Below are 20,080 nucleotides of genomic sequence, written 5' to 3'. Positions count from 1 at the left end.
ACAAACTCTGCACTCTCAAAATTTCCCCTTTGAAGGCTTCCCACCTACCAATCACATCTTTGCCAGAGAACAACCTGTCCCAATCCACGCTTTTTAGATCCTTTCTCATTTCTTCGAATTTGGCCTTCTTCCAGTTCAGAACCTCAACCCTAGGACCAGATCTATCCTTGTCCATGATCAAATTGAAACTAATGGTGTTATGATCACTGGAACCAAAGTGCTCCCCTACACAGACTTCTTTCACTTGCCCTAATTTGTTTCCTAACAGGAGATCCAATATTGCATCCCCTCTAGTTGGTCCCTCTATATATTGATTTAGAAAACTTTCCTGAACACATTTTACAAACTCTCAACCATCTAGACCCCTAATGGTATGGGAGTCCCAATCAATGTATGGAAAATCAAAATCCCCTATCACAACTTTATGTTTCCTGCAGTTGCCTGCTATCTCTCTGCAGATTTGCTCTTCCAAGTCTCGTTGACTATTGGGTGGTCTGTAATACAATCCCACTAATGTAGCCATACCTTTCCTGTTTCTCAGCTCCATCCATAAGGACTCAGTAGACAAGCCCTCTAATCTGTCCTGCCTGAGCACTGCTGTAATATTTTCCTGAACAAGGAGTGCTACTCCCCCACCTTTCATTCCTCTGCCTCGATCACATCTGAAACATCGGAACCCTGGAATATTAAGCTGCCAGTCCTGCCCCTCCTGTAGCCAAGTTTCACTAATTGCTACCACATCATAATTCCACGTGTCAATCCACGCCCTCAACCCATCCGCCTTCCCCGCAATACTCCTAGCATTGAAATATATACACCTCAGAAGACTTTTACCACCACTCACAACTTTTCTATCAGCAGATTTGCTTAAACTTTCAACATCATTTATTTTCACCCCAGCCACACTGTCAGCTCTGGTACTCTGGTTCCCATCCCCCTGCAAATCTAGTTTAAAGCCTCCCCAATAGCACTAACAAACCTCCCTGAAAGGATATTGGTCCCCCTGTGGTTCAAGTGTAACCCATCTCTCTTGTACAGGTCCCACCTGCTCCAGAAGAGGTCCCAATGATCCTGAAATCTGAAACCCTGCCCCCTACACCAGTTCCTCAATCACTTGTTCCTCCTCCAGAGCATCCTATTCCTACCCTCACTGGCACGTAGCACAGGTAGCAATCCTGAGATTACTACCCTCGAGGTCCTGCTTTTCAACTTCCTACCAAGCTCTCTATACTCACTGTCCAGGACCTCCTCACTCTTCCTTGCTATGTCATTGGTACCGATGTGCACCACGACATCTGGCTGATAACGCTCCCACTTCAGAATGTCATGCAATCGATCAGACATCCTTGACCCTGGCACCCAGGAGGCAATAAACTATCCTGGATTCTCTGTCACGACCACAGAACCTCCTATCTGTACCTCTAACTATCGAGTCCCCTATCACTACCGCTCTCCTCTTTCCCCCCCTCCCTTCTGCACTGCAGAGCCAGTCTCAGTGCCAGAGATCCGGCTACTGCAGCTAGTCCCAGGTAAGTCATCCCCCCCCCAACAGTATCCAATGCAGTATACTTGTTGTTGAGGGGAATGGCCACAGGGGAACCCTGCTCTGCCTGCCCTTTCCTCTTCCCTCACCTGACAGTGACCCAATTTCCTGTCCTCTGCTCCTTTGGCGTAACTACCTCCCTGTAGCTACGATCTACAATCTCCTCATTCTCCAGAATGATCTGCAGGTCATCCAGCTCCTGCTCCAGTTCCCTAACGTGGTTTGTTAGGAGCTGCAGCTAGATGCACTTCCTGCAGGTGTCGTTGTCAGGGACACCGGAGGGCTCCCTGACTTCCCACATCCTGCAAGAGGAGCATTCCAACATCCTGCCTGGTATTCTCTCTACGCTAGACAATCTGAACAAAAAACTTACCAGAACCTACCCTGGCCTCTGCCTGTTCTTGCCGAAGCCTGTTTGAGCCAAAGCCGCCCCACTCTGACTCAGTCCACTCCAACGATGGCCGCTGTATATGGTGGTCTGCTTTTTAAACCTTGGCATGCTATGTCACGCGCCTGTGCAGTGCAGACCCTTCTCCCCGAGCAGTTCTTTAAAAAAAATACTTTTTCGACCCAAATTCTTCCGCTCACTTCTTCAGCTACTTGCTTCGACTAAAACAAAAACCGTTGAAATTTTCCCTTTTTAAACCTTGGCGCGCTACGTCACGCGCCTGCGCAGTGCAGACCCTTCTCCCCGAGCAGTTTAAAAAAAAACGACTTTTGAGTTCTGATTTTCTGAATTTTCCCTTTGCAAGACGAGTTGAAGTAATGGTCATTACCTTTGAAAACGCTCCTGCTGCTCCCGCTGCTTGCGAATTTCTGGAAATTGCTTCTCATAATATTCCCTGGTCTTACTCTCCTTTGCCTTCCGCCGAGGGTTATTTTCTATCCTTTCCACCTTCTTTTCCCAAACCTCCATGAGTTGATCATAGCGCTGACAGATCTTTTGTTCCTGTAAAACATCCAGGATACTTGGAGAATTAAGCAAAACTTGATGTGCATCAACTATGCTCCTAAAAAGGAAGATGGGACTGAAAGCTGAAGGTGGGCTCACGTATCAATATTCCTGTGTGAAAGTAGGCAGGGTCATTCCCCAAGAGACTGACCACACAAGGAAGAAAATATGACCAAAGGATCAATGTAAATTTACAGTTAAGCTACCGAACATAACAGAAAGTAAATACTAAGATACTGAATTTTAACTGATAAGGGTTTGGTAATACTTTGAGGCCAAGTTGCCACTGTGCACAGGAGCTGCCTTTCCCATCATCTCTGGGGAGAAAACTTTCCAGCATTGTAAATACTGCAATGAATTCAAACACCTCAATTATGCAACCGAGTTGGTTATACTGACACTGCTGTTGTGTCAGTCCAATCTCAATTACCTTGTAAACAATATTAAACACATGGCTATGGCTGTGCCAATAATTTGTGGGGGGGGGGGTGGATTATCACTTCCACGCATACAGCCAAGTAAACTAACTTTTTCCAAACCTCCTCCTACTGCTTAGGGTTCCATACTATACATCTGACCTTTAAATTTTCTTTATTATTTCACCTTTTACATTTAAATTTATACATTTTTCATAGTAGAACATACCGCTTACGAGCATGATTTACATTTAAATTTGACCAGTTTTCGTAGTAGAACATACCCTCTGTTTACGAGCATGATTTCTCCGCTTGAAAAAGAGGATCAGTTTTTTCCTCATTACTTGGTTCCTACAATACAAACAATACACAAGGTGAAAGCGGGAGAGTAAAGGAGGAGCAGTGCATGCTTTTAAGTGACTGGGCTGCTAAAACCTTTTGTGTGGGTGGGTGGGTGGGTGGGGGGGGGGAACAAAAGGGATGTTTGGACAGTACAAGGCAAATAGATTGCCCTAGGTGTTCCACACTTCCATTATTGCAGTTTAATTTTGCATTTATCACTGAGGAAAAATAATAAAACAAAGTACAACATTAGTATGAAGGGTCCATCTGCGCATATATACAACCACTGAGAACAACAAAGTACAGAGCCTTCCTACTTTGAAATTACAAGTAATAATTACCAGCTAGAAAGATGTGAAATGCACAGAGCTCACTGATTACATCAATGCATATTTGAGATTAAAACCCATAGCAAAATGACTCAAAATCCTATAGCCCAGGTGACTGAAGTCTGCACACACAAGAGATGCAGATGCTAGAGTCTTGTACAAAAAACTGCAGGAAACACTCATAGGTCAGCCAGCATCAGTAGAGGTGAAAGGTCAGGCCAGGCCTTTTGAACATGATTGAATTCTTTGAGGATGTAACAAAACACATTGATGAAGGTAGAGCAGTGGATGTAGTGTATATGGATTTCAGTAAGGTATTTGATGAGGTTCCCCATGTGAGGCTCATTCAGAAAGTAATGAGGCATGGGATCCAAGGAGACCTTGCTTTCTGGATCTAGAAGGCAAAGGGTGGTTGTAGATGCTTTGTATTCTGCATGGAGGTCGGTGGCCAGTGGTGTTACACAGGGATCTGTTCTGTGACCCCTCCTCTTCGTGATTTTTTATAAATGACCTGGATGAGGAAGTAGACGGGTGGGTTGGTAAGTTGGTGGTGTTATGGATCGTCTGGAGAGTTGTCAGAGGTTACAGCAGGATATCGATAGGGTGCAGAACTGGGTTAAGAAGTAGCAGATAAAGTTCAACCCAGATAAGTGTGAAGAGGTTCATTTGGTAGGTCAAATTTGAAGACATAATATATTAATGGCAAGATTACTGGCAGTGTGAAGGATTAGCGAGATCTTGGGGTCTGTGTCCATAGGACACTCAAAGCTGCTGTGCAGGTTGACAGTGAAGGCATATGGTGTGATGGCCTTCATCAACCGTGGGATTGAGTTCAAGAGTTGTGAGGTAATGTTAAAGCTATACAAGACCTTAGTTAGATCCCACTTGGAGTACTGTGTTCAGTTCTGGTCACTTCACTACAGGAAAGATGTGGAAGCTATAGAAAGGGTGCAGAAGAGATTTACAAGGATGTTGTCTGGCTTGGGGAGCATACCCTATGAGAGGTGACCTGATAGAGGTGTATAAGATGATGAGAGGCATTTATCGTGTGGATAGTCAGAGGCTTTTTCCCAGGGCTGAAATGGATAATAAGAGAGGGCACAGTTTTAAGGTGCTTGGAAGCAGGTACAGAGGAGATGTCAGGGTAAGCTTTTACACAGAGAGCGGTGGGTGGGTGGAATGCATTGCCAGTGACTGTGGTAGAGGCAGGTACAATAAAAGAGAGTCTTTTAAGGGACTCTTATGTAATGGCTTCTCTGTAATGTAACGGCTTCTTTGTAATGTTCACTGCTGAGGTAACGGTTTCTCTGTAGCAGCAATGTTTGGGTTATTGCTGGAGATAACCGGACTGTTGATGCATGTTAGCCAATCGGAATTTTGTTGCCCTATCTTGTGATTCTGGAAGCAGTTGTTTTCACGGGCTTTTGCCAGAAGGAGAAGCAGAAATGAAGAAAGAAGACGCAAATGGAGAAATTTGGTAGATAGCCAGATGGGGTGGACTCCGAGCGGAGGTCCGAAGGTCGGCAACGCTCGGAGATCGACGGTGGAAGACAGACTACTGAACTGTGTGAGCTCCAACATTGTGCACAGACTGTTTAATAAGATTGACACCCTTTTTCTTTTATATTTTGTTTCTCCACTAACCATATAGTTAAAGTAAAAGTTATAAAACTTAATTGTTCAATCACATATTGTGTACTGTTTGTTATTTCAGGGTACTGTTTTGTAACAGGGGACATCGCGCAGCATCCACCCAACCGAGATTTCTTAAGTTTGGCCGGGCGGGGGAGGGGTTATCACTCCCTAGATTAAGCTGCTAGGCGAAGCGAGTGTTACACTTAGATAGGTACATGGAAATTAGAAAAAATAGAGGGCCCTGCAGTAGGGTAATTCTAGGCAGTTTCTGGAGTAGATTGCATGATCGGCACAACATTGTGGGCCGAAGGGCCTGTAATGCACTGTAGAGAGAAAATAGCCAATATAGAGGCGAGAGGCAAAGGCTGGTAGGTGATTAGTGCAAAAAAAGTGAGTACAGAGATGAAGGGCAGGTGAAGCCAGGCATGGAAAGAGGAGGAGTCAGGATACAGTAGCTAGATAGGGTACAAATAGTTAAGGAAAGAGAAAAAAGGGGCAGCTGGAGGGTGAAGGTAGAGACAATGGCTGGAAGGTGATGCTTGAAAACGTGAAGCATCTGGTGCTGAATTTAATACAGAAGGTGGTAAGTGGAAACAGATATGGGAGGGATGAGGGGTCGATAGAAACAGGTAGGGCCGGAGAATGAAACTGGATGATGGCAGGGTGACTAGGCGAAAGAAAGAAACACAGGAAATGTGCACATAATGTTCATACAATTAGGTTGTAGACTACCCAGGCAGAATATGTTTTGTTCTTCTAGTCTGTAATGGGCCTTACTCCAATAAGAGTAGAATGTGGAGGATGAACAGGTTGGTGCAAGAATAGAAAGGGGAGCTGAAATCAGAGGACAAAATGGCCACTGTTGCTTTGCAGATTTTGTAACCTGATAGGAGTAGTTACTCTTATGATAAGAAATTGAACAAAGAATCTGCCTTCCAGAACATGCTTGACTCTTTCTAAGTCATAGGAAAAATTTCTTTCTTGTTCAGAATGCATTTTGCATCACAATTAACATTTCTACAATTACTGCTAGCCAAATTAACAATGGACAGTATCAACTTAAACCAGAGACATCACCTTAAACCTGCCCAGGTCAGTGACCTGGTCCTTCTGCCCTCATTGCTCTTAGATTATTTTCCTCAATGTACACATTACCTTCTTTCTTGCCCAATATATCCCTCCTCCCCCCCCGCCCCCCCCCCAGTCACCAGATAGCTACAGACCTATCCACATTCCTGAACCCAGAGTCCAGCTCTGGTTCACCTCCACATGCACCCCATGAATTTGACCACCAGCCCACCCACATTTTCCACCCTCAGTTCCAGCCACATCTGTGTGTACATGTTGAAGATCAAGACTCAAGCCAAGGACAAAGTTAATCCTCCAGTAGGCAACAACAATACCTGCTTTCCTGTATAATTCTGAAATCTGTATTACTTACAATACGCATCTGAAAGAACAGGAAAAGATGGTGTATCCAAAAATTCTTTGCAGCTCTTCCCATTTTTCCTCTTATTGCTGGAAACAGAAAATGCTGCAAATACTTGGCTGGTCAGTCAGGAAAAAGAAACAGCTAACATTTTCAATTTCTGAACCAAAGAAACCACATCAGAATGAGGAAAGAGAAAAACAAGATATGGGTAGCAGAAAAGGTGGGTAAGGGAATGGATAGAACAAAGGGAAGATCGCTTTATATATTCCATAACACTAGCTTGTTTTATCTCTCTCCATTCTGATGAAGGATCCTGGTCCCAAAATATCAACTTCCTTTTCACAGAAGTTGTCTGACTTGTAAAGTGTTTCCAGCATTTTCTAATTTTACTTCAGACTTCCTTTATCTGCTGTTTTCATGATTTTCACGAGTGATATAAGGTTAAAGAGAAATTACATCCAGTTAACCTCTCTTCTGAAACAAAATTCTGAAGCTAACAGAAATTCCAGCAATGACCACAACCATTAGTCATTATGGTGCTCCTTTTTCTAATGCTCAAAATCCATGAATTAAAATACGAATATGGGATAGAGTCCAATACAATATAAATACAAGGCTGCTTTTACAATTCCTTGCCTCCTACATAACGCTTAGTAAGTTTGCAGATAACACAAATATTAGTGAACTCCTTGACAGGGAACAAAGTGATGCAATGCTATAGTGGGATACAGATCAGCTGAAATACTGGGCACAGTGGTGACAGAATTTAATATGGACAGTGTTGTAATGAAATTTGAGAAGTCAGATCTGATGGGATATATAGAGTGAATGGTAAGGATCATAGGAACACCGATACAGAGAGACCTTGGGGTACAAGTCCATGGTTTGTTTAAAGTCGTAACACAGGTGGATAGGGTAAGAAAAAGGCATTTGGTATGCTTGCATTCAAGGGCTAAGGTATTGAGTACAGGAGCTGGGACATCATGTTGTAATTGTACTAAACATTGGTTAGACTGCACTTGCAGTAATGTATACTGTTCAGGTCGTCGCACTACAGGAAAAAAATACGGTAATAAGAGATTCTCTGGAATGAAGAACTGTAGTTACAAGGTGACATTTGATAAGTTAGATTTTTCATCTTCATAGGAAGATAAGGTGGGGCCTAAAGGATGTTAATAAGAATTAAGATGAACATGGAGATAGGATAGTCAGGATCTTTTACCTAGAATTAGAAGGGACAGGCTCTTTCACTTTAAGAGCAAAAATGTTAATGAGATTGGGTGGGGGGGGGGGAGGGGCAGCCTTTCCACCTAGAGAGAAAGTATCTGGGATGAGCTGGTCAAGATGGTGGAAGCAGATAGAATTATAATATTTAAAGGGCAATTGGACAGATACAGTCCTTCAATAGGAAAGACACAGATGATATCGGCAAATAAGATTAGAGTGGATAGGCATTACAGTGGGCCAAAAGGACCCCTTTCGGTGATGTATGTTTCTATGCTCAGCACTGCTCCAGATGGAATTAAAGTACAAGGCTGGAATTTAATCATTTCCAGCTGGTGGTTCCAGACAACTGCTAGTTAACTGCATCAAATGGATTAGCTTGCTCCTAATCTTGGGCATCAGTTTCATATTATTATCTTACTTGATCTTGAAGTTTATAATTGCTTTCTAGCACACAATTTTTGAATTATTCAAAATTTTTTGCTTACTAATGATACAAGTACATTTGAACAGTCAGTTAATGTCTTTGACCAGCAAAGAAAGTTAAAATTTGTCCCAAAGCTTTTAACAGCAAGTTGCTTTAGGGCATCAGGGTATACTGGGAGCAGGACTTGGGATCTACCGTGGGAAAAGCACAAGGGATGAGTGTGGGCTGGATGAACTATGATCCAGTCCATTACATCAACAAACATTTGGTATTTTGTTTATAACAACTGATAATTATGCTGAAAGAGGATGTGTACGCCCTGGAGAGAGTAATGAAAGGAGTTACTCATTGATAGAGGTCTTAGAGCAGGGGTTCCCAACCTGGATTCCATGGACTCCTCGGTTAAAGGTAAAGGTCCATGTCATAAAGAAGATTGGGAACCCCTATCATAGAGGAATCCTGCAAACCAGAACAAGTAGAAAGTTGCTAGGAGCAAGCAAGCTGAACTGAAATTTTTAAAAAATCACAAATACAGTGAAAACAATACATTATTTATTTCATTTGTACATAAGGAGAGCAAACTGCTTCAAGGCAGAGAAATGCTTGAAGGAGAGAGCTCAAGTCATGGTTATTTGTTGGCTTCCAGGTACAGTCTTTGATGTTCTTCTAGTTTTCCAAAAGTTCATTTTAAAGGTATAAAATGCGAGTTCAAAAGTGGGATACAGAGTGCAAGAGGAAGTATGAAAAAAAATAAGAGGGGAATTGACAATTCAAAGGTTATTATATAGAATAACTTATGGTATGTGTGACCTGGTAAAATGAAAGAAGCCTAAAATTTTAAAAAGGCTGATAGGATTGATGTAAAAGGATAATTCCATATGCAGGACAAGCCAGATCAAGGGCCATAAGTATGGTTAATAAAAGCAGTTAAGGAGCTTATTAAAACTTGGTATATTCATTGATCTTATTGGGGCAATTTGTTTATTCAGAAATTGGCTAAAATGTAGAAATCATTCCCATAAATACATCCAAGTTATTCAGTAGATATTAAGCAGAAGCTAGATAAACAATGAGAAAAGAAAACAAGATGTTCTATTTCTTGTTGCATGTTTCCTGTCCCATTCAAAACATTCCAAATCATTTCATAAACAATGAAATGGGTATCTTCCACTTTTCTTTAGCCAGACCTCACTATCCCTTGATGTCCTTGATTCCCTATACTTGTTACCCCGATCTTTATCCTTACAGTAACATCTTGGCCTTGAACTCTAGCTATTTCTTCTTTGAATGTTTTCCATTTTACATCCTCCTATATCTATAATCTTTAAATTTAACTGCAAGTAAATGCTTCTAATCTACCTTTGCCAATTCCTCCTTTAAGATCATGAAATTGTCCTTTCCCCAATTAAGACCTCAATTATTACCCATCCCTATCCTTTTCCATACCATTTTAAAATACCGAAATCACTATCTCCAAAATGTTCCCTAACTGATACTCACTCTACTAGATGAACTATATTCCCTAGAAGACCCAGTAATGCTTCTTCCCTTATTGGTCTATCTACACACTTCTATCTGCTCTACTAGACGAACAACGTTCCCTGAGAAAGCCAAGTAATGCTTCTTCCCCATTGGTCAATCTATATAGTGTATCAAAAAGCTCTCCAGGACACCTAAGAAATTTTACTGACTGCCTCTTTTTAATGCAAAGACAACCCAGTGTTCAAGTTCAAGATTGCTGTTGTCACCATACTGTAGCATAAATACCATGAAAATTAAGGGTTTTTTTTTGGAGCAACACGAGGACAAACTCACAAACTATTAATAGACTGTAATTTATACATAACTTACACATCTGCAAAATAATTGAGATAGAAAAAATGATTTAGTCTGAGGTAGTGTGAAGGTTTTACAGTCAGTTCAGGAACCTGGCAGCAGTGGAGGAGCAGCTGTTGTTGAACCTTGAAGTGTGGGTCTTCAGGCTCCTGTACTTCCTGCCTGTTTGAGAAGAGGGCATTCCCCAGATGGAGAGCAGTCCCTAACGATGGATGTCACATTCCTGAGACATTACCTCATGCACGTGTCCTCGATGGTGAGGAGACCTTACTCATGGTGGAGCCAACCAGTTAATATTCAAGATATTTGAATTCCCCAGTATAACTCCATTTTTACTGTGCCTCACTGAAATCTGCCACCATATCTGTTCATCCAGTCTAGGAAGGTCTATGATGACACCCATTTTGTTTTTAATCACTACCATATAGCATCATTCAATGAGCCTTGTAGATATCTTCTCTCAATAATGAAGTAATGTACCTTTTGACTAATGGTGCAATGCATTCTTCCGTTTAACAATCTCCTCTGTTTTACCTGAAAATTGTATCCCTTGGATACCGAGTTGCCAGTCTCAGTGATTGCATAACATCATAGAGCTTCATGTTATTCAAAGCATTAAATTTATCTGCTTTACTGGTTGTACTCTGCATTAAAATAGATGCTATTTTGCTTTGAATTCTCTTATTGGCCACTTACTGACTTGTTCAACCAACTGGATTTACTCATTTTTTCTCCTTTAGAAAAATATACTTCTCCATGTGAACTACTCGAAGCTCCCGCTCTCTGCCAACTCAGTTTGATCATTCTCCAACAGTGCTAGCAAGGACATCACCTCAATTCTGGTTAAGGTGCAAACTGTCCTTGTTCAGGTAACTCTTTATCATCCCTTCAACCACACATCCATCTGACCCACAGCTATGATATAGATCAGTTAGGGAGCTGGCAGATGGAACTTAATCAAAACAAGTGGAAGGTCATACATTTTGGGAAGTCAAATAGGCACAATACATATACAATGCTAAAGAATATTGATTAAGATCCCTAGCATCCATGTTCATTTCTCCCTAAAAGTGACAACACTGGTGGAAAAGGTAGACTCATTTGGCACACCTGTGTACATGGATAACTATGTGTATTTATACAAGGATACTCATTATTTTTCTTCGGCAGTTGAACGGGACACGACTGTGCAAGCACGTGTAAGTCGGACCATGAGGCAGCGGGAGTGTTTAAAAGAGAGCAGATTAACGGAGCGGGCGACAGAGTAGAGGGAGACAGAGTAGGAAGGCTTTGGCGAGCAGAGGCTGAGGAAGAACTTCACTCCAAGTGAGGTATGGCCGGGTAAGTTCCTTTAATTAATTTAATTATCTTAGAAGTAGGTAATGGAGGCAGCAGTTAGGGCAGCTGAGTGCTCCATTTGCAGTATGTGGGAAGTCAGGGTGAGCACAATTGTCCCTGATGACTACACCTGTAAAAGGTGCATCCAGCTGCAGCCCCTGACAAACCGAGTTAGGAAACTGGAGCTGGAGCTGGACGAACTTCGGATCATTCGGGACGCAGAAGCAGAAATAAACAGGAGTTACAGAGAGATAGTCACCACTAAGAGTCAGGAGACAGGTAGCTGGGTGACTGCCAGGAGAGGGAAGGGGAATAGACAGAATGAGCAGAGCACCCCTGTGGCCGTTCCCACCAATAATATGTACATCGTTTTGGATACTGTTGATGGGGATGACCTACCAGGGACAAGTTGCAGTGGTTGCGTCTCTGGCACCGAGATGGGACCTTCAACTCAGAAGGGAAGGAGGGAAAAGAGGAGAGCAGTAGTGATAGGGGATTCGATAATCAGGGGGACAGGTAAGAGATTCTGTGGAAGAGATCGAGAACCCCGGATGGTCTGTTGCCTCCCTGGTGCCAAGGTCCGCAATATCTTGGATCGAGTTCTCGGTATTCTCAAGAAGGAGGGTGAGCAGCCGGATGTCGTGGTCCATGTAGGGACCAATGATGTGGGTAGGAAGAGTGAGGAGGTCCTGAAAGGTGAGTTTAGGGAATTCAGAACCAAATTAAAGGACAGGATCTCCAGGATAGCAGTCTCAGGGTTGCTACCAGTACCACGTGCGGGTGGGTTTAGAAGTAGTAAGATAGTGCAGATCAACACGTGGCTGAAGACATGGTGCAGGAGGGAGGGCTTCAGATTTACAGATAATTGGGCAGTTTTCCAGGGAAGGTGGGACCTGTTCTGGCGGGATGGTTTACATCTGAACTGGAGGGAGACAAATATTCTTGCAGGTAGGTTTGCTGGAGGCTCCAGTGGATTTAAACTAGATACAAGGTGGGAGGGGAACCAGAGTGTAGGAACAGATGTAGGGGAGAAGGAACAAAAAGAAAATAGTAAAGTTGTTTGCACCGTTAGTGATAAACAGACAGTAAGAGGTGGAAAATTTCTTAAATGCATTTATTTTAATGCTAGGAACATTACAAGAAAGGTGGATGAGCTTAAAGCATGGATTGATACCTAGAAGTATGATGTGGTAGCTATTAGTGAAACATGGTTACAGGAGGGGTGTGATTGGCAACTAAATATTCCTGGATTTAATTGCTTCAGGTGTGATAGAATCTGAGGGACAAGAGGGGGAGGTGTTGCATTGCTTGTCAGAGAAAATATTACAGCGGTGCTCTGGCTGGATAGATTAGAGGGCTCGTCTAGGGAGGCTATTTGGGTGGAATTAAGGAATGGGAAAGGTGTAGTAACACTTATGGGGGTGTATTATAGACCACCAAATGGGGAGCGAGAATTGGAGGAGCAAATTTGTAAAGAGATAGCAGATATTTGTAGTAAGCACAAGGTTGTGATTGTGGGAGCCAAAAGAGACGGGGGAGATTCTGAACGATTTCTTTTCTTCGGTATTCACTCAAGAGAAGGATATTGAATTGTGTAAGATAAGGGAAACGGGTAGGGAAGTTATGGAAACTATGATGATTAAAGAAGAGGAAGTACTGGAGCTTTTAAGGGATATAAAAGTGGATAAGTCTCCAGGTCCTGACAGGATATTCCCTAGGACCTTGAGTGAAGTTAGTGTGGAAATAGCAGGGGCTCTGACAGAAATATTTCAAATGTCATTAGAAACGGGGATGGTGCCGGAGGATTGGCGTATTGCTCATGTTGTTCCATTGTTTAAAAAGGGTTCTAAGAATAAACCTAGCAATTATCGGCCTGTGAGTTTGACGTCAGTTGTGGGTAAATTGATGGAAAGTATTCTTAGAGATGGTATATATAATTATCTGGATAGACAGGGTCTGATTAGGAACAGTCAACATGGATTTGTGCGTGGAAAGTCATGTTTGACAAATCTTATTGAATTTTTTGAAGGGGTTACTAGGAAAGTTGACCTTGGTAAAGCGGTGGATGTTGTCTATATGGACTTCAGTAAGGCCTTTGACAAGGTTCCACACAGAAGGTTAGTTAGGAAGATTCAATCGTTAGGTATTAGTATTGAAGTAGTAAAATGGATTCGGCAGTGGCTGGATGGGAGATGCCAGAGAGTAGTGGTGGAAAACTGTGTCAGATTGGAGGACGGTGACTAGCGATGTGCCTCAGGGATCTGTACTGGGTCCAATGTTGTTTGTCATATACATTAATGATCTGGATGATGGGGTGGTAAATTGGATTAGTAAGTATGCAGATGATACTGAGATAGGTGGAGTTGTGGATAATGAAGTAGGTCTTCAAAGCTTGTAGAGAGATTTAGGCCAGTTAGAAGAGTGGGCTGAAAGATGGCAGATGGAGTTTAATGCTGATAAATGTGAGGTGCTACATTTTGGTAGGACTAATCAAAATAGGACGTAAATGGTATGGCATTGAAGAATGCAGTAGAACAGAGGGATCTAGGAATAATGGTGCATAGTTCCCTGAAGGTGGAATCTCATGTGGATAGGGTGGTGAAGAAAGCTTTTGGTATGCTGGCCTTCATAAATCAGAGCATTGAGTATAGGAGTTGGGATGTGATGTTGAAATTGTACAAGGCATTGGTGAGGCCAAATTTGGTGTATTGTATACAGTTTTGGTCACCGAATTATAGGAAAGATGTCAACAAAATTGAGAGAGTGCAGAGGAGATTTACTAAAATGTTGCCTGGGTTTCATCTAAGTTACAGAGAAAGGTTGAACAAGTTAGGTCTTTATTCTTTGGAGCGAAGAAGGTTGAGGGGGGACTTGATAGAGGTACTTAAAATTATGAGGGGGATAGATAGAGTTGACATGAATAGGCTTTTTCCATTGAGAGTGGGGGTGATTCAAACAAGAGGACATGAGTTGAGAGTTAAAGGGCAAAAGTTTAGGGGTAACATGAGAGGGAACTTCTTTACTCAGAGAGTGGTAGCTGCGTGGAATGAGCTTCCAGCAGAAGTGGTTGAGGCAGGTTCAATGTTGTCGTTTAAAGTTAAATTGGACAGCTATATGGACAGGAAAGGAACGGAGGGTTATGGGCTGAGTGCAGGTCGGTGGGACTAGGTGAGAGTAAGAGTTCGGCACGGACTAGAAGGGTCGAAATGGCCTGTTTCCGTGCTTTAATTGTTATAATTGCTGTTTCAAGCACTAAAGTCGATGCATTCGTATTTTCTCCACATCCTTCCACTCACTCAGCCTGCCCATTGTCCCTTGAAGCCTCTTCACATTTCCTTCCCCGCTCACAATACCATTGTCTAATATAGCAGCAAACTTGAACAAGCGATATTGGATTATTTCAGCCAAGTGTCTTGGCCATGTAATCAGCTTCCTTGTGTAATATTTTTTCATTTCTTAATAAGTTTTACCTCTCCTCTGCCTTTTTCTTGTTTTATGCAAAATGAAGATTTTACATTGTTTTATAATTGTCAATCTTTTCTCATAACTTCAACGTCATTACTTAGTATAATCAATCTGTTTTTGCAGTTAACTGGACATCTATCTTCGCCCATTAATGCAGCTTGGGACAGATTCAATACCTCAGATCTTCCGATTATATCTGTATGTGATCACTTAGTAAATAAAGGAGCAATAAATGGGGAACTGATTGAGGAAATAATCTGCTCAAGAAAAATGTGATGAAAGACAGGACATGCGGTTCAAGATGTGCCAATCCTTGGGCTAAATCTTATCTGGTGTACAAATTTCATTTAGCTTAGTCCCAACATATCGACGTAGTTATAAAGAAGGCAAGATAGCGGCTATACTTTATAAGGAGTTTGAAGAGATTTGGCATGTCAACAAATATACTCAAAAACTTCTATAGTTGTACTGTGGAGAGCATTCTGACAGGCTGTATCACTGTCTGGTATGGAGGGGCTACTGCACAGGACCGAAAGAAGCTGCAGATGGTAGTAAATCTAGTCAGCTCCAGCTTGGGCACTAGCCTACAAAGTACTCAGGACATCTTTAGGGAGCAGTGCCTCAGAAAGACAGCGTCCATTACTAAGGACCTCCAGCACCCAGAGCATGCCCTTTTCTCACTGTTACCATCAGGTAGGAGGTACAGAAGCCTGAAGGCACACACTCCGATTCAGGAACAGCTTCTTCCCCTCTGCCATCCGATTCCTAAATGGACATTGAACCCTTGAACACTACCTCACTTATTTTTTAATATACAGTATATCTGTTTTTGCACATTTTTAAAATCTATTCAATATACATAATTGATTTACTTGTTTATTTTTTTCTATTTGCTAGATTATGTATTGCATTGAACTGCTGCTCCTAAGTTAACAAATTTCACGTCAAATGCTGGTGATAATAAACCTGATTCTGATTTCTAGTATTTTTTTTACATTGTTTTCCACATAACAGTTTAATAATGAGCTACACTGCACCTAGCCTTACATAAATAAGCAATGTCTGACCATTGCTACCCAAATGCAAACCATAATAGGTCTCATGATGCAAGCTAGCCATTTAAAATGTATAAATTACTGCTTCATAATACTAACCAATAAAAGCACAGGGACTGACAGTCAAACACAACCTCACTAATGAGGTAAAGATGGCAGATTAGGAGTTACATTTTACTTGTTTAACAGAATGAGCTTCAGCAAGGGATTTTCAAGAAAAAACCCTCGGTACACACCATTTCATCCTGTCAAGATCTTAAGCAGAGAGATTACTAGATACCACTTACGTTTTGATGTTTTCGTGATATATCTTCGTATCAGATGGCTGGTTGTAAAGTGGCTGAAAAGGGAAAGACCAGGTGATATCTGAAGTTATTGATTATATTACATTATTAAATGTATAAAATCAAAGAAAGCCCAGTACTCACATGGCAATCCCTGATATAACAATTCCAGAATAAAAAAAGTCATGTAATCCTCAAGCTGTACAGAACACAATTCATTTGATAAACTGGACCAACACAGAACACCAAAGGATCTCACTGCAAACTGCACAAATCAGAGAAACAGCATCTCTCATTCTGCAGGGTATTCGACAACTCATGGCACCAACTCTGAATTCTTGAACTTCTGGTAATTGTACCCCTCTGCCCATTTTCTCTTTTCTTCTGATCGATCAGGCCCTCAACACCCTGTCCTGATCCTGTTCTCCAGCCTCTCCATCAACCACAAACTCTTCACACTCTACAGATGCTGCTTGACCCATTGGAGTTCCTCCAGTACTTTGTGCTTCTCAAGATTCCAACAATAGATCTTCATCTGCCAGACCAAATCTTGATATAGTGTCAAACATACCCATCTGTACTGTATCATACAGTAACAGTTCTTGCCCACCAGAAATATACCCCAGTATTTTATCACTAACTGTTCCCTATAGACATTACTTAAACTCAAAACTGAAATTCTATTATTTAAAATCTAAATAAATCTAAATATTTAAAATCTAAACTTTCACAACCATGATTTACTGACACAAATTATTGTACTTTACGAATGCTTATCATAAACAAAAAGCAAAGAACCACATACCCAAGAATCATTGACATTAAGATGCCTTTTTTGGCTGCTAGTTGCAGCTCTTCCCATTTTTCCTCTTATGAGCTGATCTCAGCAATGAGTGCAGAGTGTGAACAATGGTAAACTACAACCGCTGAGCAGAGCTGAAAACACATGTAATGCACTTACCACTGGAAGTACTAATATCCTGGAGAATGCAACAACTGAAACTTAAATATACACTTACCAACTCCACTCTTGGGCCCAGACCTTCAAGTATTTTGTGAGCTTCTTCAGCTTTTTTCTGTTAACAAAAATCAATATTAACCAGTTTAGTATTTCATTCCCTCAGTTATTAATTCTGCACCACCAAGCACACTTCACCATCCATTTCTCACATGAAATTCAGCATATCAAAACAGCTACAAACAAGGGAAAATCTGCAGGTGCTGGAAAGGGGGGGGGGGGGGCCCAGGCATTACCAGAAATAAAACAGCTTCTGAATTCTGCTGTTCTGAAGCTGTAAGCAGGTTACAGAATTGCTTTGAAAGACCATTACTATCAAAAAATACACTAGTCATTTACAAACTTGTTTACCCATCTCAACATTACGGTGCAAGCACTTCAGCATCCTGAGGGCTACTTTAGCACTACATAAACACAAGAGATTCTGCATTTGCTAGAAATCCAGAGCAACACAGACAAAGTGCTGGAGGAATTAGTAGCATCTATGAAGGGGAATAAAGAATCAACGATTCAGACCGAGACCCTTCGGCAAGACTAGCACGTAGCAGGAAGAAGCCAGCTCAGTTCAAGCCGCAAATGATTAACATGATAAAGGGAAGTGTCGATGTCGTAGCCACTTCTAGTGCAGCTATTGTCAAACGTTATCCTTTACAGATTCCTACTCTGTATAGATGATGTATATCACTAACTTTAGTCATACTGGATGTGAGTTTCACAGCATCCACAAATTACAGTGACATTAACATAAATCAGAACAGTACCATCACAGGACTTCACGTACATAGACACTGCTCAGAACAGAACAAATACCAGCCACAAAGATTTAACAGTGCACAAACCCAACACATCTGATGGAGTTGAATAAATGCGATCATCCTGGTGACCACATCTGTAGAAAGTGTTTGACTGTTTGACAAAATCTGGCTCATTCAGCATAGTTTCTGAAAGGAAAATCCAACCCGAATAACCTACTGCAATTTTTTGAGGAAATTACAAGCAGTGTAGACAAAGGAGATGCAGTAGATATGGTGTACTGGATTTTCAGAAGGCCTTTGACAAGGTGCTGCAAATGAGGCTGCTTAGCAAGATAAGAGCCCACGGAATTACAGGGGAGTTACTAGCACGAGTAGAGCATTGGCTGATCGGCAGAAAAAAGAGTGGAAATAAAGGGATCCTACTCTGGCTGGCTGCCGGTTACCAGTGGAGTTCCACAGGGGTCAGTGTTGGGACCACTGCTTTTTACGATGCATGTCAAAGATTTGGACTATGGGATTAATGTATTTGTGGCGAAATTTGCTGATGATTCAAACATAGGTAGAGGAGCGGGTAGTGTTGAGGAAACAGAGAGCCTGCAGAGAGATTTAGATATGTTTAGGGGAATGGGCAAAGAAGTGGCAAATGAAATACAATGTTGGAAAGTGTATGGTCATGCACATTGGTGGAAGAAATAAACAGGCAGACTATTATTTAGATGGGGAGAAAATTTAAAATGCAGAGATGCAAAGGGACTTGGGAGCCCTTGTGCAGGATACCCTAAAGGTTAACCTCCAGGTTGAGTCGGTGGTGAAGATGACAAATGCAATGTTGGCATTCATTTCTAGACATACAGAATATAAGAGCAGAGATGTGATGTTGAGGCTCTATAAGCACTCGTGAGACCACACTTGGAGTACTGTGTGCAGTTTTGGGTTCCTTATTTTAGAATGGATATACTAACATTGGAGAGGGTTCAGAGAAGATTCACGAGAATGATTCCAGGAATGTAAGGGTTACTGTATGAGGAACGTCTAGCAGCTCTCGGGCTGTATTCCCTGGAGTTCAGGAGAATGAGGGGGATTCTCACAGAAACATTCCGAATGTTAGAAGGCCTGAACAGATTAGATATGGCAAAGTTATTCCCCATGGTAGGGGAGTAGGATTGAAGAACGTCAATTTAGAACAGAGATGCGAAGAAATCACTTTAGTCAGAGGGTGGTAAATCTATGGAATTTGTTGCCATGAGTGGCTGTGGAGGCTAAGTCATTGGGTGTATTTAAGGCAGAGATAGGTACGTTCTTGATTAGCCAGAGCATCTGAGGGTGTGGGGAGAAGGCAGGGGAGTGGGGATGACTGGAAGAATTGGATCAGTCCATGATTGAATGGCAGAGCAGACTCAATAGGCCGAATGGCCTACTTCTGCTCCTATGTCTTATGGTCTTGGCTGTTGAGCTGGAATCTGAGCTCCAAACACTGACACATCAGGGAGGGGAAGAAGTAGCTGGACATGTGTTTCAGGAGACAGTTATATGCTTCAGATTAACTACAATGATCAGGAACAGGGAAGTGTGACAGTGAATGAATTACTACTACATCGACTCAGGCCTAGGGGGCCGGCGTTGGGCACGATGACAGACTCTCCACTTCTCCCTCATCAGTGTGTTCAGTTCATCTACATTAGCCACTCCGCCGTTTCCTAGGAGCATGTTGACCATAGTCCACGTCAAGAGCCATCCGGAGCATTCGTGTATAGCAACCATCTAGAGACTTTTGCATAGTCTTGGTGAGTGTCCACGTTTTGCATCCGTATGTGAGAATGGACTTTATGACTGCTATGAAAATCCTCTCTTTAAGCCCTCTGGTCAGGTTCGACTTCCAGATTTCCTTCATGTCATTCATAGCCCTTCATGCCAGCGCCTTCCGTATCTTTATGTCCTTCTCTGAACTCATCATTCTTGACCCGAGGTACTTGTAGTCAAAGACTTTCTGAATGGTATCATTCTTTACGGTCTTGAGAGTACCTTCGTC

At 42.0% G+C, this 20,080-nt stretch overlaps 1 protein-coding gene across 15 annotated transcripts in view; it reads right to left on the bottom strand.

Annotated features, from left to right (window-relative positions):
• Nucleotides 1-20,080, bottom strand: part of ncor1 (nuclear receptor corepressor 1) — a 337,051-nt gene that overhangs the window by 190,598 nt on the left and 126,373 nt on the right. For all 15 annotated transcript variants that reach the window (XM_063031052.1, XM_063031066.1, XM_063031065.1 and 12 more), the window contains 4 exons: nucleotides 17,298-17,354; nucleotides 16,282-16,334; nucleotides 3,196-3,262; nucleotides 2,320-2,492 (listed from right to left, as the gene is read on the bottom strand). In XM_063031052.1, coding sequence (XP_062887122.1) covers nucleotides 2,320-2,492; nucleotides 3,196-3,262; nucleotides 16,282-16,334; nucleotides 17,298-17,354 — 350 coding nt within the window. The remainder of the gene's footprint in view (nucleotides 1-2,319; nucleotides 2,493-3,195; nucleotides 3,263-16,281; nucleotides 16,335-17,297; nucleotides 17,355-20,080) is intronic.

This window comes from Mobula hypostoma, chromosome 23 (assembly GCF_963921235.1).
Source record: "Mobula hypostoma chromosome 23, sMobHyp1.1, whole genome shotgun sequence".
NCBI lineage: Eukaryota > Metazoa > Chordata > Chondrichthyes > Myliobatiformes > Myliobatidae > Mobula > Mobula hypostoma.
Note: the sequence above shows the minus strand (reverse complement) of the source record. Positions and strands in the feature narration are given on the sequence as shown.